This window comes from Tetrao urogallus (genome assembly GCF_951394365.1).
Source record: "Tetrao urogallus genome assembly, chromosome: 17".
Lineage (NCBI taxonomy): Eukaryota > Metazoa > Chordata > Aves > Galliformes > Phasianidae > Tetrao > Tetrao urogallus.
In genome coordinates, this window is record NC_136830.1 from 11,088,411 (window position 1) to 11,109,796 (window position 21,386).

The 21,386-nt window shown below is 59.0% G+C and overlaps 2 protein-coding genes across 7 annotated transcripts; one reads left to right on the forward strand and one right to left on the reverse strand.

The window, feature by feature from the left end:
• Positions 1–153: 153 nt before the first annotated feature.
• Positions 154–4,866, reverse strand: NEFH (neurofilament heavy chain; the record flags this gene model as incomplete). The annotated part of the gene is made up of 4 exons (XM_079544100.1): positions 154–1,921; positions 2,195–2,319; positions 2,916–3,115; positions 4,071–4,866. 4 exons carry the CDS (start codon positions 4,864–4,866, stop codon positions 154–156), a joined length of 2,889 nt encoding a protein of 962 aa, XP_079400226.1.
• Positions 4,867–7,977: 3,111 nt separating this feature from the next.
• On the forward strand, positions 7,978–19,936 carry AP1B1 (adaptor related protein complex 1 subunit beta 1; the record flags this gene model as incomplete). Of its 6 annotated transcripts, XM_079543797.1 has the most annotated exons (22): positions 7,978–8,014; positions 8,291–8,396; positions 9,001–9,136; positions 9,750–9,995; positions 10,640–10,830; positions 11,299–11,520; positions 12,435–12,555; positions 12,765–12,860; positions 13,158–13,273; positions 13,920–14,085; positions 14,465–14,563; positions 14,953–15,212; positions 15,593–15,794; positions 16,259–16,279; positions 16,650–16,679; positions 16,775–16,915; positions 17,030–17,175; positions 17,709–17,838; positions 17,934–18,018; positions 18,432–18,518; positions 18,925–19,079; positions 19,862–19,936. In XM_079543797.1, 22 exons carry the CDS (start codon positions 7,978–7,980, stop codon positions 19,934–19,936), a joined length of 2,868 nt encoding a protein of 955 aa, XP_079399923.1. The 6 variants fall into 6 exon arrangements, with proteins under 6 accessions (XP_079399923.1, XP_079399925.1, XP_079399924.1 ...); XM_079543799.1 differs by lacking the exon at positions 16,650–16,679; XM_079543798.1 differs by lacking the exon at positions 16,259–16,279.
• Between the last annotated feature and the right edge of the window lie 1,450 nt (positions 19,937–21,386).

Here is a 21,386-nt window from a genome sequence, read left to right on the forward strand (position 1 = left end):
AACATACCACTGGCGTGGGGCAGCGAGGGGCTGTGTCTCTCACAAACATATTGCTAAGGTAAGGCCTGGCTGGGGGGGACCCGGGGTGGGGACCGTCCCCGTCTCACCCTTCGGAGGGGAGCGGAGCAGCTCCAGCTCCCGGAGGAGCTCCGCTCATTTCTTTCCTGCAGCGGGTGCCGGCTCTGGGGCTTTGCCCTCCTTGCTGGGGGGCTTCTCAGCTTTGGGGGGCTCTTTACTGGCTTTGGAGTCGTCTTTGGGTTTTGATTTGGGGTCTTCCACCTTCTTTGGTTCCTCCACCGTTTTCTTTGGTTCCTCCGCCTTTTCCTCAGCCTTAGGCTTCTCTGGCTCCTTCACAGCTGCTTTGCCAGCCTCCTGCTGAGGCTTTGGTTGAGCATCCTTCTCAGCTTTCCCTTCTTCTGCAGGTTTGGAGGCAGCCTTGGTCTCCTTCACCTGTGTGGCAGGAGGCCCGGCAGCTGCCTTCTCTTTGGGCTTCTCCTCTGCCTTGGCCGGGGCATCCTTCTTGGGAGCCTCATCCTTCCTGCCCTCCGCTGCAGGCTTGGGGGAAGCCTTCTCCTCCTTTGGCTGCTCTTCCTTTGCAGGGGCCTTGGGCTCCTTTGGAGGGGAGGGGACAGGCTCCTTGGCTGGGGCCACTTCCTTCTGCGGGGACTTGGCTTCCTCCTTCAGTGGAGATTTGGCTTTTTCTGGGGACTTTACAGTCGGGGTCTTGGCCTCCTCCTTTGAGGGAGACATGGGTTTCTCTGGGGATTTGGCAGCTGGGGTCTTGGCCTCCTCTTTTGAAGGGGGCGTGGGTTTCTCTGGGGACTTGACTGCTGGGGTCTTGGCTTCCTCCTTTGAAGGGGTTGCAGGCTTTTCCGGAGACTTGACAGCCGGGGACTTGGCCTCCTCTTTTGAGGGGGTTGCAGGTTTCTCTGGGGACTTGACAGCTGGGCTCTTTGCCTCCTCCTTCAAGGGGGTTGGTGGCTTTTCTGGGGATTTAACAGATGGAGGCTTGACCTCCTCCTTTGTAGGGCTCGGTGGCTTTTCTGGGGACTTCACAGTTGGAGTCTTTGCCTCCTCTTTTAAGGGTGTTGCAGGTTTTTCTGGGGATTTGGCAGGTGGGCTCTTGGCCTCCTCTTTTGAGGGCACTGGGGGTTTTTCTGGGGATTTGACAGCTGGGGTCGTGGGTTTCTCTGGGGACTTGACAGGTGGGCTCTTGGCCTCCTCCTTTGAGGGGCTTGAGGGCTTTTCTGGGGACTTGACTGCTGGGGACTTGGCCTCCTCCTTTGAGGGGCTTGAAGGCTTTTCTGGGGACTTGACAGGTGGGCTCTTGGCCTCCTCCTTTGAGGGGCTTGAGGGCTTTTCAGGGGATTTGACTGCTGGGGACTTGGCTTCTTCCTTTGAGGGGCTTGAGGGCTTTTCTGGGGACTTGACTGCTGGGGACTTGGCTTCTTCCTTTGAGGGGCTTGAGGGCTTTTCAGGGGATTTGACTGCTGGGGACTTGGCTTCTTCCTTTGAGGGGCTTGAGGGCTTTTCAGGGGACTTGACTGCTGGGGACTTGGCTTCCTCCTTTGTAGGGGACTCAGGTTTCTCTGGGGATTTGGCCTTATCTTTTGCAGGAGACTTGGCTTCTTCTTCACCCTCTGGTTTAGCTTTCTCCTCTTCCTTCTCCTCTTCAGCTTTCTCCTCTTCAGCTTCCTTCTCAGCCTCCTCCTCCTCAGTCACCTCCTCAGTCACTTGGATTTCCTCTGTCTGCTCCTCCACAATCACTGTCTCCTTCTCAGATTTCTCCACCACCTTGATTTTCTCCTCGCTCTTTACCTTGATGTTGGTGGCGATGCTGGGAGCCTTGGGGATCACTTCAGGGTAGGAGACCATTCCAAAGCCGGTCTCAATCCTATACTCCTCCCCTTCCAAGAGCTTTCTGCCAGGAGAAGACCAGAACAGGGCCATCAGCAGCTGCACCCACACCATGCAGCAATCTCTCCCTCCCTCCATCTGCATGCCATCACCCCGTGAAGGCTTCCTCACCCTTCCCTCCACAATCCCTTCGCAGGGCTGGTATTGGAGGACTTACCGCTGTCTTACTAAGAAGGACTCCAGGTGTTAGCAAGGGCCTTCAAGAAATGTTCTCACAGATGCCAGCACTGGAGACTAGCCAAGACATGCACCCCCATTCCCTTTGCCAGCCCCATACCTATAGGCAGCAATTTCAATGTCCAGAGCCATTTTGACGTTGAGCAGATCCTGGTACTCGCGGAGCTGAGCTGCCATCTCCCACTTGGTGTTTCTCAGCTCATTGTCAAGCTGCTGGATGGTTTCCTGCAACAGACAGAGTCACTTGGTGCCATGCAGGGAGCAAAGGGGGAAAATGCTGGGGCTCTTTCAAGTTTGTCCTTGAGGGAACCCCCGAGCCTTGCACCACCTCCAAGGAGAGCTGCGGTGCTGCCAGCTGGGTTCTCTCAGGCAGGGGCAGCCAGGAGCAATGTATCTAGGCTACTTGGTCTGCTGGTCACTGCAGTCATCCCACTCATCCTGAGGCTGGTGGGGTTGGAACATCTCCCTGGAGACAGGGTTTTAGTCTATAGCTACCACAGGGTACAGAAATCTGAGCTACTGTTCCCAGTGCTGCGACATGACATGGTCTGAACCCTGGTCACTATTCAATGGCATTTGTGATCAATGTCATGGGCAGCAGACACAAGGGACAATTCCATTGCAGGTGCCAGACACAGCAGTCTGGATGCAGCCTTGGCTCTGGCTGTCTGAACATCAGGAGCTGGGGAAAGCTCAAATGTACTTGCTGCTGACATCAGCATCCCTGAAGCCACAGCCCCAGCACTGCTCTTCCCTGACAGCTGGATGCTCCCTCTGCACCAAGTGACAGATTTGGGACTCTGCCCACTGCGCCACTCTACCTGATAGGAGAGGACATCTGCATGATGGCGTTCCTCCGAGTCCTGCCTCTGCCTCTCCAGTGACTCCTGTGTCCCTTTGAGGGCTTCGAGCTCAGTGGTCTTGGACTGGAGCTGACGGCGGTACTCAGAGATCTCCTCCTGAGCCACGCGCATGGCGTCTGTGTTCACCTTGGCAACTTCAGAGAGCTTGTCCAGCCTCACTGTAGCAAGGGAAAGGAAAAGCTGCAGGGACGGAGGGAGGCTGCAGCCTCCCTTTTATGGGGGACGGCAAATCCTTTACCACCACCACTTCCCTGTGTATGTGCCCTCTGCAGAGCGAACCCTGCAGGGTGTCCATTCCCAGGCATATGAAGACACCAAAGCAGGACAGGCTGGGAACTGCTTTTCTTCATCCTGGGCTTTTTGCAGCGCAAACAATTTCCCTGCTCCCTTGAGCTCCTGCCACCATCTTTTGCATCATCCTGCTCCCCTCCCCAGCACACCTCCTCACCGTGCCAGATACACCACCCAGAAGGGCAGTGGCGGGAAAGGATGAAGCAGAGATTGCCACAAGGGCTTTAGGGGACGGGGGGAGGTGGAACGCAGTGCCCCCCGCCCCGCAGAGCGCCGCGCTCGTGGCCACGGCGCTGCCGCTGTCCGCGGTGCTGAAGTGCCGCTGTCCGCGGTGCTGAAGCACAGCTGCGCCGCTCCCCGGGTGCTGGCAGCACACCGACGTGCGCCGACCCCCGGGGTGTCACCCCCCTCTTCCTCCCCCGGTACCGTAGTGCCCCTCCTAACAGCGCATGAGACACGCCCTATCCCCCCCGCAGGGGATGCGGCACCCTCTCCCTTCGCTGTGCTGCAATCCCCGCAACACTTTTGGCCCCGCTCCAGCGGGACTCCCTGCAGCATCGGGGGGTGCCGGGAAAACCACCTCGCTGCCCTCCCCCCAGAAATCCGCGGGGGTGGTGGTGCGTGCGGCGCCCCTCCAAACGGGCGGGTTGGGGTTACCCTCCCGCCCTCCCGGAGCTCAGTGTACACGCCTGGGCGGGGGCACCGGCCGTAACGCCCACCCGCAGCCCTGCAGGGTTCCCTCCAGGGGAAAAGAAGAACGACGGATCCCCTTCTCCCCGGGATGTGCCCGCGGAGCATGCAGAGGGCTGGGTTATCACTCACCGCGGAACCACTCCTCGGCCTGCAGAGTGCTGCGTGCCGCCGTGCCCTCCAGCTGCTCCCGCAGGTCGCGCAGCGCTGCGGTGACCCCGGGCCGCAGCGAGGCGGGGGGCTCAGCGGGCAGCTCGGCACGGGCACCGCGCAGCAGCGCGCCCACCTCGTCCTGGTGCTGTTTCCGCAGCAGCTCCGCTTCCTCCCGCAGCGCTCGGGCTCGTTCCGCCAGAGGCCCCCGGGCCCTTTCCTCCTGCGCAGAGCGCTGGGCCAGCCCGCGGGCCGCCGCCTCCAGCTCGGCGCGCTGTCGCGCCTCCTCCTCCAGCCTGCCCCGCAGCGCGGCCACGTCCTCTGCCAGGCGGGCCCTCTCCAGCCGCAGCTGCCCCTTCTCGGCCCCCAGGCGCACCAGGGCCCCCCGCATGTCGCGCAGCTCCCGGGCGTACAGCTCGCCCATGGCCGAGCGCCCCGCCTGCTGCTGCCGCAGCGCCGCCGCCTCTGCCGCCAGCGCCCGGTTCTGCTGCTCCAGCGCCCGCACCCGCTCGATATAACCGGCGAAGCGGTCGTTGAGGACCTGCAGCAGCTCCTTCTCGTTACGCGCCCGCGGTTCGCCGTTCAGCGAGTCCAGGCTCTCGGTGGAGGAAGCGGCCGCGCTTCCCCCGCCGCCGCCCCGCGCTCGCCCCGCCGGGCCCGGGGGTCCCGACCATGAGTGGAAGCCGCTGGAAGAGGTGGCGGAGCGCGGAGCGAGGCGAGAGGGCTCCTTGCGGAGCCCCCCCGGGGGGACCAGCAACGCCTCCAGCACCAGGCTCATGGTGGCCCCCGCCCTCACTGCGGCACCGCTGCCGCCGCCGCCTGCTTTATAGGGCCGTCGGGGCTGCCCCGCCTCTCCGCCGGCACGGGGACGGGGACGGGCACCGGCAGAGGCACCGCCCCGAGCCGCCGCCGCAGCCCCGAGGGCGTGGGGGGGGGGGGGGGGGTTCCGGGGAGCGGCCCTCGGGTTGGAAGCGGGGAGCCCGGGGAAACGATGGGAATCCTACGGGAGGGAGTGGGGCCGCCCCACAGGAGCATAGGCTCCTATGAGGCTTCATCTCTACTGCAGGTAGGGGTCGAGAACTTTTGGTGCTGGAGGATCTGCACTGCGATGGGGTCCCCATGTTTTGGGACAGGACCCTGGGCAGCGCTGTGGGGTGTGGGGTGCATGGGGTTGTCCTCGGGTGAGCAGGGGGCTAGGAACCAGGATAGGAGCCCATCACCCTGCTCCTGCTTGTGTGAGGCAACTGGCACGTGGGGCATCCATTGCTGGAGTCCGTGGAGCACCCAGCGTTGGCATCCGTGGTGCACCCAAAGCCAGCATCCATCGAGCTCACAACGCCAGTGCCCAGTGTCAGCACCCAGTGTTGGCATCCAAATGTACCCAACGTCAGCACCCAACGTCTGCACTCACAGAGCACCCAATATCTGCATTCACGGAGCACCCAATGTCAGCACCCGTGGAGCACCCAGCGTTGGCATCCACATGCACCTAACGCCAGCACCCGCTGCCTGAACTACCTGAGATCTGTACCCAAAGAGCACCTAACATCTGCACTCACGGGGGGCCCAATGTCTGCACCCGTACGGAGCACCAGTGCTGGCATCCATGTGCACCCGGTGCCACCCCGCGTGGGCACCCAGCCAGAACACGCGCTTGGACCCCAGCAGGCAGAACCCACGGGGCGCCCACTCAACCGGCACCCACGGACCGCTCGATCTGGTGCCTCGCCGTCCCCTCGGCCAATCAGCACTCTCCGATCACCCCATCTCTGCGTCTCATGGCCAGCTGGCCAATCAGCGCAGCAGCATCCCAGCCAATCAGCACCCTGCCGGGGGGTTCCTGGGGGTGGGCTGGTGGAGGGGCCGCAGCCCCATTGCGCGCTGGGACGCTGAATGACATCCCGCTCTGCTGCACGCTGGGATGCGGGGTCCCCGTGTGCTGACCTTGACAGCCCGCTGTCCTGCGCATCCCATCCTCCCGACTCATCACTTTTTTTTCCGTTTTTTTTTTTTTGTTGTTTTTTTTTCCCCCCCCCACACTGCGTGGTGGCGAGGGTTGGAGCGTTGGCGCACGGAGCTGCTGCAGTGCCGGGCAGCAGTGGGATGCAGCCCTGCAGCGCAGCCAAATCCGCGGGGCCGCTCTGGAGTGGCCACGCAGCCGTCACTGCGCCGAAGGGCTGTGATGTGGCCCCAGTGCTGCTGGGGACACGGGGGCAGTGGATTCAGAAGGATGACACAGCGTGTGCTCCTGCATTCCAGCATCGCATCTCTCTGTCCCACGTCCCCCATCCACGTCCCCCTGCCCTCTGCCTTTTCCCCTCTGCTGTCGCCAAGCTCTGCCCCACCCCATCTCCCCCACATAGCCTCCCCATCTCCTGTTGCCACTCCCTGCCCCATCCCTTGTTTCAACCCGTGTCCCTTTCCTGTCCTATCCCATGTCCCTGTGCTTTGTCCCCATCTCCTGTCCCGTGCCCTTTCCCAGTCCGGTCCCTTCCCTTGTCCCAGTGGCTCTCCTACCCCTGAGCCCTCTCCCCACCCTCTGCCTCCCCCTTCCCATCCCTATCCCCTGCTCATACTCCATTTCCCCACTCCTGTCCCCATCTGTCCCCATATCCTATCCCGTCCCCTGCTCCCATCCCCTGTCCTACCTCATCCCCCATTTCTCCTCTCCCCATCCCATGCCCCCTGTCCCACTCCAATCCCCACTCCCCTATCCTAACCCCACTCCTTATCCCCTCATTCCCAACAGCTATCCCATCTCCCACCCCCACACCCTTTTCCCATCCCCATTCCTTCCTTTACCCCACCTCGTGTCTCCATCCCCTGTCCGCCAGCCATTTCTCATCTCCTGTCCCTTCTCCCACACTACACCCCTCCTCAGTCCCCAGTCCCAATATTACTCCGTATCTGCAAGCCCCATCCCATACCCCCATCCCCTATCCCCATTCCATATCCCCATCCCATGTCCCCATCCCCATCCCCCTGTCCCATACCCCTATCCCATACCCCCATCCCCATGCCCCCTATTCCCATCCCCATGTCCCCATCCCCATGCCCCCCATTCCCATACCCCTATCCCCATCCCATGCCCCTATCCCCATGCCCCCTATCCCCACTCCCACACCCCTATCCTCATCCCATGCCCCCATCCCCATGCCCCCTATCCCCATTCCCACACCCCTATCCCCATGCCCCCTATCCCCATCCCCATGCCCCCTATTCCCATCCCCATGTCCCCATCCCCATGCCCCCCATTCCCACACCCCTATCCCCATCCCATGCCCCTATCCCCATGCCCCCTATCCCCATTCCCACACCCCTATCCCCATGCCCCCTATCCCCATCCCCATGCCCCCTATTCCCATCCCCATGTCCCCATCCCCATGCCCCCCATTCCCACACCCCTATCCCCATCCCATCCCCCTATCCCCATGCCCCCTATCCCCATTCCCACACCCCTATCCCCATCCCATGTCCCCATCCCCGTGTCCCCACGCGCTGTTCCCGCTCCATTCCCTCACTTGGCCCCGCCCCCTTCTCTAAGCCCCGCCCACACACTCCACCCTCTCCCCAAATCCCCGCCCCGGAAGTGCTCACTCCTCACTTCCGCTGGGGCCAGGGGCAGCGGGCGGCGCGGCGGGCCGGTACGGGCGGGGGGGCGGCGGGGGCCGGGAGCGGAGTTCCGCCATCGAACCGGCGCTGTGCGCGGCTGTCTGCGGGCCTATCCGCGCTTCTACCGCGGGTATCGCCACGGGTTCTGCCCGGCCTCGGCCCCCAACGGGGATCTGCGGTGGGGGGCGGTGAGGAACCGAGGGGTCTGGGGGGGGCAAAATGCTGACGTTTGGTGATTGGTTCCGCTGCATCTCCTGGCAGGGAACGCGGCGGCACCATGACGGACTCCAAGTATTTCACCACCACCAAGAAGGGTGAGGGGGGGCTGCGGCGGGGCACTGCGCTGGGTGGGGGTCCGGGGGAGGTGCTGCCCCGGGGGGCTGGGGGGGCTCACACACACACGGGGGTCGGGGTCGGGGTCGGGTGGTGCCATGTGGGTTCGGTGATCGCTGTGGGTCTTTTCTAGCAGCTGTGTGGGCCTGTGAGTGGAGATCTTCCACCCGGGCTGAGTGGGGAGGGGTATTCGGCAGCCCCCGGTCCGCTGTGGACCTGCTTAGGATCTCCTTGCTGACCCCGTGCCTTTCCTGCAGGGGAGATCTTTGAGCTGAAGGCAGAGCTGAACAGTGACAAGAAGGAGAAGAAGAAGGAGGCGGTGAAGAAGGTGATCGCCTCCATGACTGTTGGCAAGGACGTCAGGTGTGTGCATCCTCCTGTCCCACAGACTGCATTGCAGGCTCAGGAAGGAAAAAATCACCCTTGCAGCTCTTCTTCTCCCTTAGGTCTGTGTCTTGCAAGCTCATAAAGCTGCTTTTGCCCAGGGGCTGTGCTTCAGACACAGCAAAACCAGGGTCCTTAGGCCTGGATGTGAGCTTGCAAGCACAGGCTAGTTTTAGGATCACACAGCAGAGTTGTGGAGTCATCTGGGATGGGAAATACCTTCTAGGTTGCCAGCTTGGTATGGGGAAGAGAAGGCTCCAAGAAGACCTCATTTCAACTTTCAGTGCTTAAATGGAGCTCATGAAAGAACGAGAGAGTGACTTTTTACACCATCTGATAGTGATAGAAGTGGGTATGGTTTTAAACTAAGAGAGAGGGAACTTAGGTTGGGTGGAAATTCTGTACTCAGAAGGTGGTGAGACCTCAGCTCTCTATGGTGCGCCGTTCCGAGAGGTGCTCAAGGCCAGGCTAAATGGGGTTCAGTGGCTCTCCCAGGACAGAAGGGACACGTGGCAGCATGGCATCATGTCTGTGTTAACGCTCCAGTCGCTTGCCCTGAGATCTGTGGTGCTTCACATTGCAGCGCTCTCTTCCCGGATGTGGTGAACTGCATGCAGACGGACAACCTGGAGCTGAAGAAGCTGGTCTACCTCTACCTGATGAACTACGCCAAGAGCCAGCCTGACATGGCCATCATGGCTGTCAACACCTTTGTGAAGGTGAGGGAAAGGGGCTGTGAGGCAGCACTCCGGCCCCCCGTCACCAAAAAGCCCTCCCTCAACAAATCAGGGCTCCCCTTGCATGGGATAAGAGAGCAAAATTGCCCCGTAGTGCAGGAGGAAAATGTTTTTTGGTGGTGGTGGCTCCCGTGTTGGAGATGCTTGCTGCAGAGAATGTGATCTTGTGATCAGGAGCTGGGGACTGTGTTTGTTGGAAGCCACGGGGCCACCAAATCCTTTTGTGGAAAGGCTTTCCTGGAAGTTTTGGTGTTTTTAAGAGAAAAAACAACAGCAATAATAGTGACGGGTGTGTTCCCCAGGCTGGGTGGCTGTTCTGTGGGCCGCTGGGTGGCTTGTGTCCCTGGTGTAAGCCGGGCACACGCCTGGTTCTGGGGTGTATTTGGAGCAGGAGCCGGCAGTGTTAGAATTCAGCACACTCCAGATAATGGAATGAGGCTGAACTCCTTCCATGGGACGCACTCACTCCACTCGAGAGCTGAGTGTTAAAACCTCAGGGCTTCAGGAACCCGAAGGAAAGTCGAGGTCCTGAAGCTGCCGCTGGTGGCTGTGGCTGGAAGGGCTGGAGCTCTCACTGTCCTCTGTGGCCACGCAGGACTGTGAGGACCCCAACCCACTGATCCGTGCCCTGGCCGTGCGGACCATGGGCTGCATCCGTGTGGACAAGATAACAGAGTACCTCTGTGAGCCCCTGCGCAAGTGCCTGAAGGATGAGGACCCGTATGTGCGCAAAACGGCGGCCGTCTGCGTGGCCAAGCTCCATGACATCAACGCCCAGCTGGTGGAGGACCAGGGCTTCCTGGACACCCTCAAGGACCTCATCTCGGACTCCAATCCCATGGTGATCAGACCTTGCTTTCCCTGTCTGGTGCAGCAGATGTCTTCGCTCATTTCTGCATTCCTGTATCCTTGCTCCCGTGTTCCTCTTCATTTCTTGATGCTTTCTGGTGCTTGTCAGGCCACTTTTGTCAGCAGCTGTCCCCAGGGTTGCTTCTCATGTCCAATAACTGTCTCCTGGCTCCTTTTAGATGTGAGATTTCATTAATTCCCATTTGTTATTAGCTTCTGCACCCTATGGGGAGCAGGAAAGGCATCAAACAGGAGTTGCTGGCTGGGAATGCTGCGATGCTGTGTGTCTGGCTTCTCACGCCAACTTGGAGTGATGTGATGATGGTGGTCCTCTGCTGTTTTCCTGCTAAGGGTGACTGCAGGGAGGGACAGGAGGAGCACAGGGCTGTAGGATTTGCCCACCCAAATTGCTGAGCAGCGACGGGGGAAGAGTCACAGTATGGGTGGTGGGGACGCGTGATGATAGTTCATCTGCACATCAGCTGGTGGGGAGGAGAAGCTGGTGCCCAGATGTCAGAGCGAGGGCCCCACGCTGAGGATGCATCTCATCCGTTTGCAGCAGCTTTCCTCCAGAGCCACGACCGCCATCCCGTCGTGCTTGCTGTCCCTTCACACGTGTCCCATCCCCTCTGGCAGGTGGTGGCTAACGCAGTAGCAGCGCTGTCGGAGATCGCCGAGTCGCACCCGAGCAGTAACCTGCTGGACCTCAACCCCCAGTCCATCAACAAGCTGCTCACAGCCCTGAACGAGTGCACCGAGTGGGGGCAGATCTTCATCCTGGACTGCCTGGCCAACTACATGCCCAAAGATGACCGGGAGGCCCAGAGGTGAGGGAGCTGGGACAGGGCGCAGGGGCAGCAGGGTGATGGCTGGACGGGGCTGCTGCTGCCTGTTCTCCTCCAAGAAGTGCCTTCATGCTTCCCTCTGTGCTGTTCCCCACCCTTGGCTTCCTGCTGCTGGGGAGGAACAGCTGACATCAGCATAGCACTGTTCCTGGGGACTCGCAGTCTCTCTGTGAGCGCTGTCCCCACACTGGCGCAAGGAACAGACTTTTCCAAGCATGATCTTATGTGCTTCAAGGGAGAGCAGGCTGGGCACTAGGGAGATCCCACTGCAGACAGGGCTTTGCTGGGAAATAACCATTATCAGGAGCCTTGAAGAGCCAGCTGTGCACCTCTTGGGAGAAATCTTAAACCTGCTTTGCCACAAACTGTGCCGACACCTCGTTCTTTGGTGTGCTAAGCAGGACGCCTGCCTCTGACTGTTTCCTTTCCCTTTGCCCTCAACCCCCGCAGCATCTGTGAGCGGGTGACACCCCGGCTGTCCCACGCCAACTCTGCAGTGGTGCTCTCAGCAGTGAAGGTGCTGATGAAGTTCATGGAGATGCTGTCCAAGGACCTGGATTACTACGGGACGCTGCTGAAGAAGCTGGCCCCGCCGCTCGTCACCCTGCTGTCTGCTGAGCCTGAGCTGCAGTACGTGGCTCTGCGCAACATCAACCTCATCGTGCAGAAGAGGTGGGTGTCCTCCTGCCTGCTGGCACCGTGTCCCAGTGTGCTGGGCCTTCTGATGGCTGGAATAGCGTCCAGGCTTTGCTGACACAATCCCTCATTTGGTCTTTTTCGTCACTGAAATCCGAGGGCTGGGCACAGAGCATCAGCTGAGGTGATGGGATTCACTGAATTTATTGCTTATTTTGGGGAGCGAGGGATGGGATGACTAAAAGCTGAGGTGCTGGATTCATCATCTTAGCCTAACGAGGGATTTTCATCCCTCTCCCTATCGGAGAATGGCTTGTTTCTTTGTAGTTGTCCTTATCAGACAGGCAAGTCCCAAAGGTCCTCCTGTCCTTTGGCTGATCTATTGCTACTGTTGGAGGGCAGGAGGTGCCTGAGGCCCCTCGTTTGTGTGCAGGGCAGCGAGGGCCAGCTGGAGAGCTGCAATCAGCTGATCCATTGCCCCACTGGCATCACTGTTATTGCCTATTAAAAATAGCAGCAACTTCTGGGAGAAGTGGAAAGTAATTAATGTCCCTGTGAGCAGGAGTGTGGAAAGCAGGTTGGCTCCTTGGGGGCCTGGCCTGTCCCCTCCCCAACTTAGAAGCTGTTCTGGTGAGGAAGGTCCAGTTTGGCCCCGGGCTTTGGGCTGGCTTCCCTGCTTCCTCGGGTTGTTCAATCCAACCTTGCCAAGGCCAGCATGCCCTGTTGCCGTGCATCTGGTCTTTGTTTGTGGCAAGGTTGGTCTGTGTTCCCTGTGTGTCAGCAAAAGGGAATCAAGGGCCAGAGTTCCTAGGTGGGGGGAGATCACAGCATCCTGGACTCCTGAGAACTGAGCAGCCCCCAAACCTTCTTCTGCTTGTGGCCAAGGAGTAAATGCAAGCTCTGCTTGCCTTGGCCAGGTCTCTTAACTGCTGCCTCTCCTTGTCCCCCAGACCTGAAATCCTGAAGCACGAGATGAAGGTGTTCTTTGTCAAGTACAATGACCCCATCTATGTCAAGCTGGAGAAGTTGGACATCATGATCCGCCTGGCTTCCCAGGCCAACATTGCACAGGTTGGGGTCTGTGTGGGCACAGGGGGCTTGGCTGTCCCTGTCAGTGCTTCCTGCTTGCCTTCCCCGTGCTTCAGTACCACCAGAGCTGTGGCTGCCAGGTTTGGCCATGGTTTGGCAGCCAGCTGGGATCTGGGGTGTTGTGTTGGGCAGATCAGTGGGCTGGTGTCTCTCCTGGCCACCAAGTGCTCACCACCTTGTCCCCACGGCAGGTCCTGGCCGAGCTGAAGGAGTATGCCACAGAGGTGGACGTGGACTTCGTGAGGAAGGCAGTCCGAGCCATCGGCCGCTGTGCCATCAAGGTGGAGGTGAGACTGGCGTGGGGAGGGACAGGGCAGCCTTGTTGTGCCACCCCCCACTCGCTTATTGTCCTGCTGGTGGCCATAGTTAAGGATACACTGCTCTGCAGCCTGTGATGGATCAGCTGGAGGCTGTCGCATCTCAGGGCTGATCTCCCAGGAGATAGGAACGGACCAGGGCTGTTCCATTGGCCACAGGGAGCGTGCTCCATCCCTGTGCTCTGGGTTGGGTTAGGGGAGCGTGAGGGGGGTGTGATGTTGTTGGATGGGGGTGTGAAGGCATCAGTGACCGAGCCTCTCCAACAGCAATCAGCAGAGCGCTGTGTCAGCACCCTGCTGGACCTCATCCAGACCAAGGTCAACTATGTGGTGCAGGAGGCTATCGTCGTCATCAAGGACATCTTCCGCAAGTACCCCAACAAGTACGTGGGGAGGGGGCAGGGCTGGGCTGCCTGCTGTGCTCCCCGTGCTGGCAGGCACGGACTTGGGTGTCTGGAATGGAGGTGGAGTCGTGATAGCAATTAGTAAACTAGAAATCTGCACAGCTATGTGGGGATGGAGGAAGGATGGAGAGCAGACGAGGGAGGCTGGCATGGCCGGTGTCACAGTGCACATGAAAAGTGTGTTTTGCTCAGCAAACAGCTCTGTGCTGTATCCGGTGTCCTTTGAGTCTGGATATGAAGTAGTGGTGTGTTCTATCCTTGGCTTGGTTTCTGTTAAAGTCATTCTGAAAAGAGAGATTTATGTAAATCCTCCCTTCTTTCCTCCAGTTACCCAAATTCTCTCAGCACAGATAATTAAAAATCCTCACACGTGCTGAAAGCACAACTGTGCTGAGAGCAGCTCGGGTGCAACCAAGCGTGCCTGTTTCAGTGTTTGCTTTGTGAACTTCCCAAGGGTCAAACAGAACCATCTTTAGATGGAGATGCATTGTTTACGCTCCCCTTTGCTTGCTTGGAGTCTTCCATTAGGAAAACAGGAACTTTGGGAGCAGCAGCAGTCCTGCTACGGGTGATGGGGTGATTTTAGAGAGCAGAGCTTTTTGGTGACGTGTCCTCATTCTGACAGGTATGAGAGTGTCATTGCCACCCTGTGTGAGAACCTGGACTCCCTGGATGAGCCCGAGGCACGGGCTGCCATGATCTGGATCGTGGGCGAGTACGCCGAGCGCATCGACAACGCTGATGAGCTGCTGGAGAGCTTCCTGGAGGGCTTCCACGATGAGAGCACCCAGGTGCAGGGGGTGGGCAGTGTGGATGCGGGGCTGGTGGTCGTGCTGGTGTCCCAGAGCAGCCACCGCTGCGAGATCCTGGAACAAAGCATCCTCCTGGATGCAAAGCATCCTCTGTGAAATGCCACCCCAGCACCTTCCTTTTCTCAAGGCTGGAAGGGGTCAGCTGCTCACGTGTGCTGGCACAGGATCAGCCTTTTGGAACTGGAAAAGTCCTGGGCTCAGCCCCAGCTGCTTTAGGCTGCCCTTTAGCTGGGGATGGTGGTATCACCCACCAGCTGTGCAAAATTTCCTTGCACCTGCTGTGCCAAATCCCATCCCAGCACCGTCTGCAGAGAGCACTCATGTTCTTCCTTTGTGTGTCTCACTCTGGTGCCCACAGGTCCAGCTGCAGCTGCTGACGGCCATCGTGAAGCTTTTCCTGAAGAAGCCCACCGAGACCCAGGAGCTGGTGCAGCAGGTGCTGAGCCTGGCCACTCAGGTGGGTGACAGCTCTGTGCCCAGCAAAGCGTCCCTCCAGCCCTGCTGAGCCTTCCTGAGCAGTGGCAGGTCGTGATGACACAGTGCCTGTGGCCGGAGGTGGATGATAGCTTAAATGTGGGGAAGTTTGCTGTTAGAGAACACCACGTCCTGTAGGATGTGCTGCTTCCTCGTGAAAGCCAGTGGTGTCAGCGTAGCAGAGCACAGTTATTTAGCTTGGGGAAGGCTTCCAAAGCCATTGAGTCCAACTGTTGTCATGGGATGCAACACACCTGTGACTTACTCTTATACCACAGCAAGAGTTAAATGGGGCCAAGGTGGTTGTGGCTGTGGGATGCTCTACAGCTTCCCTGCCCCATGGCTTTGCTGTTTACCCCCTGCTTCCCAAAGGACTCTGACAACCCTGACCTGCGGGACCGTGGCTACATCTACTGGCGCCTGCTGTCCACTGATCCTGTGGCTGCCAAGGAGGTGGTGCTGGCAGAGAAGCCACTTATTTCGGAAGAGACAGACCTGATTGAGCCCACGCTGCTGGATGAGCTCATCTGCTACATTGGGACGTTGGCCTCTGTCTATCACAAGCCGCCCAGCGCCTTCGTGGAGGGGAGCAGAGGGGTTGTGCACAAGAGCTTGCCCCCACGAACGGGCTCGTGAGTGTCCTTTCCTTGTTGCCTGCTGTAGGGATGGGGTTCTGGCCATCCAGAACAGGGTGCATGCAATGGGGATGGATGTGGAGCTGGACTGACTGCTGTGGTCACAGCATGACCCTGTGAATGGAGGGGATGGTGCCCTGTAGGAGCATATCCAAGCAGGAGCAGTATGAGCTCCGTGCTGTGCTGCCAGGGCTGGAGATCTCAGGTGTAAGTAGAAGGTGAAACTGACAGAAATGCATTGAGGAGGAGTGCTATTGGAATGGGATGTCTCATTGCAAACTGCAGCTGAGTGCCCCTCAGCTGTGGGGAGTCCACGAGCCACTGGCTTACCAGGAATCTTCCAGCATCTCATGCCTCTCCGTTCTCCTTTGCCCCAGGAGTGAGAGTGCCGAGAGCCCCGAGGCAGCCCCCTCAGCTGGGCAGGCAGCGGAGCAGCCGGCCGTCATCCCCGCACAGGGCGACCTGCTGGGTGACCTGCTGAACCTGGACCTGGGACCCCCAGTCAGTGGGCCTCCCCTGGCCGCCTCCTCCGTGCAGATGGGAGCTGTGGACCTCCTGGGAGGAGGCCTGGATAGCCTGGTGGGTTGCCTTGCTGGGGTTTGGATGTGGGTGGGCGGGCTCCTGCTTGGAGCTTTCTGCCTGGGGACATCTGGGCTAATCTGTTCCTGCTCTAGCTTGTGATCAGAGGGGTGCTAATTAAGCTCATCCCCGTCAGATGGCTGGAGCAGAGCTCCATTCCTGCATGCGAGTTCCATGCAGCCTTTCTGCTGTGGGTGTCCTATGGACCTGCTGTGCTGCTGGGGGAGAGGGGCGAGGGGTTCCTCTTCTGACTCCCTCCCCAACCCCAGGCAGCTGCATGACTTGGGGACCTGCCCTGCTAACCCCAGGGTGCCCAAACCTGTGGGGAGAGGAAGAGGAGATGTGGTGGGACTAACCTGTTCCCTCCTGCCTTTCTTTTCTCTCTCTGTTTTTGTCTCTTCTCTCCTGGCTTCTCTCTGCATGTGCCTGGCTCTTCTCTCTGCCTTGCCTGCTTCTGCTTGGAGATGGGGGACGAGTCGGAAGGGGTATGGATCCTTTTCTTAGCCCCTAGCCCCTGCAGTGCCCATGTCCACCTTCACAGACCCCCTGTCTCTCTGGTGATAGCCAGCCAGCCCCGAAACTACTCAGCCTTCACCTCTCTTGTTCCTGGTGTGTGTAGTGAGCTCAGCTGAGGTTTGAGCTCAGCCCCGCTCAGCTAGAAATAGAATCTCCGCAGTCGGAATAGACCCTCAAACCACCCAACCCAACCAGAACTGCATCTCCTGAGCCCCGCTGCTAAACCACACACCCATGTCAAGGAGCACCTGTCCCCTCTGTGCTCAGGAGCACCCCCAGTGACCCCAAGCCCTTTTCGGAAGCACCCTTTGCACCAACAGCAGTCTCTGTCTCTTGCAGCTGCGCAGCGATGTGGGAGGCAGTCCTGCTGTGAGTGCCCTTGCACCCTTTGCCTCTTCCTCCTCCTCTTCCTCTTCTCCACTCCTCCTTGCCACTGTGAGCCTAACGCTCCCTTGTCCCTGCAGATGGGTGGCAGTGGCTTCACAGCGCCCGGCCCCGCAGCACCAGCTGGTATGGGAGCACCTCTTGGCAGTGGCCTGGGGGACCTCTTCGACCTCACCGGGGGAGTGGGCACTCTGTCGGGGTCCTACGTGGCACCCAAGACGGTGAGTGGGACGGCAGCGCTCCGGTGGCGTGCTGCTGCTGCCTTGGGCCGAGAGCAGCAGGCACCAAGGTGTTCGGTTCGGGTTGACCTCTGTGGATGTCGTGTCTCTGCCCAGGTTTGGCTCCCTGCCATGAAAGCCAAGGGGTTGGAGATCTCTGGCACCTTCAGCCGGCAGGTGGGCGCCATCTCCATGGACCTGGTGTTGACCAACAAGGCCCTGCAGGTCATGTCTGACTTTGCAATCCAGTTCAACCGCAACAGGTGAGGCGTCTCCTAAGCTGTGGTAGCGCTGGCTGGTGAGAATGCTGGGTGTCGCCTCCTCAGCTCAGAGAAGGGTGAGTGGGCAGGGCTGTGGTGGCATCTGCCGGGGAACAGAACAGCCTCACATGATGATCCTTCTCTCCCTGATGGCTCCGATGGTGATGGACATCAACCCAAAGCCTCTGAGAAGTTGACTGAGGAGGCTGTTTCCTGGGGCATGACCGCCTCCCCAGGCATGGATGGCTTCTTGTTTGTCCCGGTGAATGCAGAGGAGCACAAAAAAGGAGGTGCTCCTAAACGAGGTGGTACACAAACGCTAAAAATGAGTGGAGATCTGGAGGAGAAAGGTGGCAGACTTGGGGGATGCCTCTGCTTGCCCCAGCGTGGGCAGGAATGAGTTTGGACTCTTTCGTGTCTGGAGGAAATGATGGTGCAGGTAGATGAGGCAGTTCCTGGAGGTCCCAGAGCTGGTGGGCGGGGATAAGGATAACAGTGGGATAGCAGCCCTCACCCAGTGCCGTGTGTCCCCCCAGCTTTGGCCTGGCCCCAGCTGCCCCTCTCCAGGTGCACGCACCCCTTGCCCCCAACCAGTCGGTGGAGATCTCCCTCCCACTGAACACGGTGGGCTCTGTCATGAAGATGGATCCCCTCAACAACCTGCAGGTGAGAGCACCCACGCTTTCCAGGGGGGCTCACAGTGGGACCCGCAGGTTTCCCCTCTATGTGCTGACATCCCACTGTCTTTCCTTCCATCCCAGGTTGCGGTGAAGAACAACATTGATGTCTTCTACTTCAGCACCCTCTACCCTCTGCACATCCTCTTCGTGGAGGATGGGAAGATGGGTGAGTTGGAGCGTGGGTGCCATCCCATTCACTAAAATCCTCCCAAACGCATTCTTAGCCCTGGGGTTGGAGCTGGGAGCCGTGGGCAGTGAGAAACCCATGGGAGTTTGGAGCATGGATGTCAGCATCACCACAGTGTGGTACCCAGGGTGACTTGAGCCACATGCTGCCCTCTTGGTCCTTCGGGAGCTCTTGCTGTCCAGTCCCTGGCACTTCCCAGCCTCTTCACTAAGGCAGCTGAGCTTGCTGACTCCAAAAGTGAGCAGCTGAGTGAGACAGATCTTGGGTGGCTGCTGGAGGGATGCTGCGATGGTGTCTCAATGCCCAGCACCACCAGAGCATGGCCCTGCGTTGGGATTTGAAGGGCTTGGATCCCGCTGTTACGTCAGTGCCTTGCTTTGTTCTGGCTGCAGAGCGGCAGATGTTCCTCGCCACCTGGAAGGACATTCCCAATGAAAACGAGGCCCAGTTCCAGATCAAGGACTGTTCCCTCAATGCAGGTGAGTCCAAACCCTTCACAAGGGCTCTTGGTAAGACACATTCCTTGGAGTTGGACTTGGTGGTCACCTTCCCCCTGATGTGGGGAGCTGGGAGCTGCCCTTATTCCTGCTCTGTGGTAACAGAGACAGTCACAGCAACTTAGGGACTGCATGCCTCCAAGTGAGAGGTGGTTTATTGCCTGTATTCAGGCAGTGCTGGGCTGAGCTTGGACTGGGAAGCCCCAGCCTCATCCCCACAGGTCTGGATCCTCCTGTCCTTTCCCCAAATCCTCCCTGTCTCTAGGCAGGAACGTTCTGCTCTGGTTGTAGAAACACGGCCCTCCAAGAAATGTGAGAGGGAAAATGGGGTGGAGGCAGGGCTGGGTCCAGCAGGAAATGGTGCTGAGCTCTTCCTCTGCCCACCCAGATGCTGTCAGCAACAAGCTCCAAGGCAGCAACATCTTCACCATCGCCAAGAGGAACGTGGAGGGCCAGGACATGCTCTACCAGTCTCTGAAGCTCACCAATGGCATCTGGGTGTTGGCGGAGCTCCGCATCCAGCCCAGCAACCCCAGCTTCACGGTACGGCCCGGCCCCTGCTGCCCCCCGCTCAGTGTCACCCTGTGTCCCTCGGCGTGCCCTCCGTGGGGTTGCAGCAGCAGGGAGGCAGCCACCCTAGCAATGTTGCTGAAGGAAGCTACAAGGTCCTGGCTACCCAGTCTCCCTCCAAATGGCTCACTGTGCTGGGGCTTTGTTCCCTTCCCCGCCTCCTCACAGCCTTTCTCTTTGGGATGGTTGGGATGAGTTCTGGTGCTGACTCATCTCTCTGTGTCTCCCTTGCTACCCGCCTGCCCACTGCTGCCTGCCCCGCTGTTGCAGGACTTGGAGGTTAGCAGAATGGTTTCTACCCTTGCTTTTTGGGCTGTACCTGGCTGCTTTTCCCTTCCCTGATGGTCTGGCAGGGTCTGACCATTTCCCATCAGTCCTGCCCTACTGTGGGTCTGCTTTGGATGAGTGTAGCTGCAGGTCCTTGTCCTGTGCATATGTGCTCAGCTTTGCCCTGCAACTCTAGGAGCTGAGAGCATTGAGACATTAAAAACAACTTTGGAACGAAGGCAGGGTTAGGAGATGTCTTTGGGGCAATGCCCAGGGGAGCCACAGGCAGAGGGTGAAAGCGTGACCAAGATGCGTGCCTGCTTCCCTGCACGTGAATGTTGCTGTGGGGCTGGGGAGGGCATTGGGAGCAGCTTGATGTCTTCCCATGGGTGTGTTGAGCCTTCAGGTGTGCCCTGCAGGTGTGTGTGATGGTGGGGCATGGCCGCACACTGCAGCCCTCACACGGCTGTGTCTCCTCTCTTCCCCAGCTGTCACTAAAATGCCGGGCTCCCGAGGTCTCCCAGTATGTGTACCAGGCCTACGATGCCATCCTGAAGAACTGATGGTGGGGCAGGAGCTGCCTGCATGTTCCCTCTCTACCCTGAGCACGGAGCCGTCGCTTCCCAGGAGGGTGGAGGAGGAGGATGGGGGTGTCCCAGCCCCCTGCCCCACATTCCAGCCCCTAGGTGAACTGTGCCCTGTCCTCCCTGTTGGCTGTTCCTGGAGGGAGCCCAGCTGTGCCCTCTGTTCCCTCCCCAGCTCTGCTTCCTTCTGTCCCCCCCCCCCCGGGGGGGATTTGGATCCAACACTTCTTGTGCTGGGGGTCCCCTCCCTGGGCTGGCTCAGAGCCTGATAGGGGCTGGTTGGGGGCCTGAGAGCTTGGGGTGGGTCATGATGAAGGTCTCCCCACGTGGGTGGTGCTCCTGATGCTCTCAAGACCTCAAATTCAATTCTTTACCCATGTGTGCTGTACAAAAAGGGCTTTTTCCCTCCCCTCCAGGGCTCCCTATGGTTGCAGGGGGGTACCAGCACGGACCCCAAGGCCCCAGAGCAGCTCCCTCCTGTCCCCCTTCTTACTTGGGAGGGGCCCTTTCCCCTGTCCTGGTGGTGACATACATTGTCCACCCTGCCCCAAAATAAAGCCATCCATCACTCCTCAATAGAAACGTCCGGTTCAGGTTTTCAGACCCTGTCGTGAAATACCTTATAAATATATAAAATATAAATATATTCTATGTTCACTTGTTTTAAGCCAGCCTGGAATAAAGGTGACGTTTGCCCACACAGCCGGCGTTGTGTCTGGGGAGTCAGGGGTGGGCTGGGAGGAAGGATGATGCTGTGAGCTTCCTCTGGGCTGTGTCCTTGTTATTGCTGAGGTAAGTGGCCAGGGACTGCTTGGGGCTGTGCCTGGGGTGGATCTGGGGGAAAAGAGTGGGGTGAGGATGAAGAGGAAAGGTGGAAATCCCAGAACCAGCTGGAAGCAGCTCTGCAGGCAAGGAGCTGAAGTTCACTGAGAGCTGGCTGCATGTCCTTGTGCCAAAGGAGAGTGCAGGCTTTGGGGTGGAGGTGGCCACGTCTCTGCAGCTTTCTCCTGTCATCCCAAAGTTGGGAATAAACTTATTTAATGCAGCGTTAGCGAGCAGGCATTCTTTATTCATGATGTCAGATGTGTGATGGGATACCTCCACCACAGCCACACGTCTTTGGAACACAAGACCTTCAGCTTATATATATTACAATACATCACAGAATGGGTTGGAAGGGACCCCAAGGATCATCAGGTTCCAACCCCCTGCCACAGGCAGGGCCACCAACCTCCATACCTAATACCAGAGCAGGCTGCCCAGGGCTCCATCCAACCTGGCCTTGAAGGCCTCCAGGGATGGAGCATCCACAGCCTCTCTGGGCAGCTGTTCCAGCACCTCACCGCTCTCTGTGAAGAACTTCCCTGATACCACTGTGCTGGGAAGGACTCAGGAAAGGACAAAGGGGGGAAGTGCTCCCAGGCAGCCC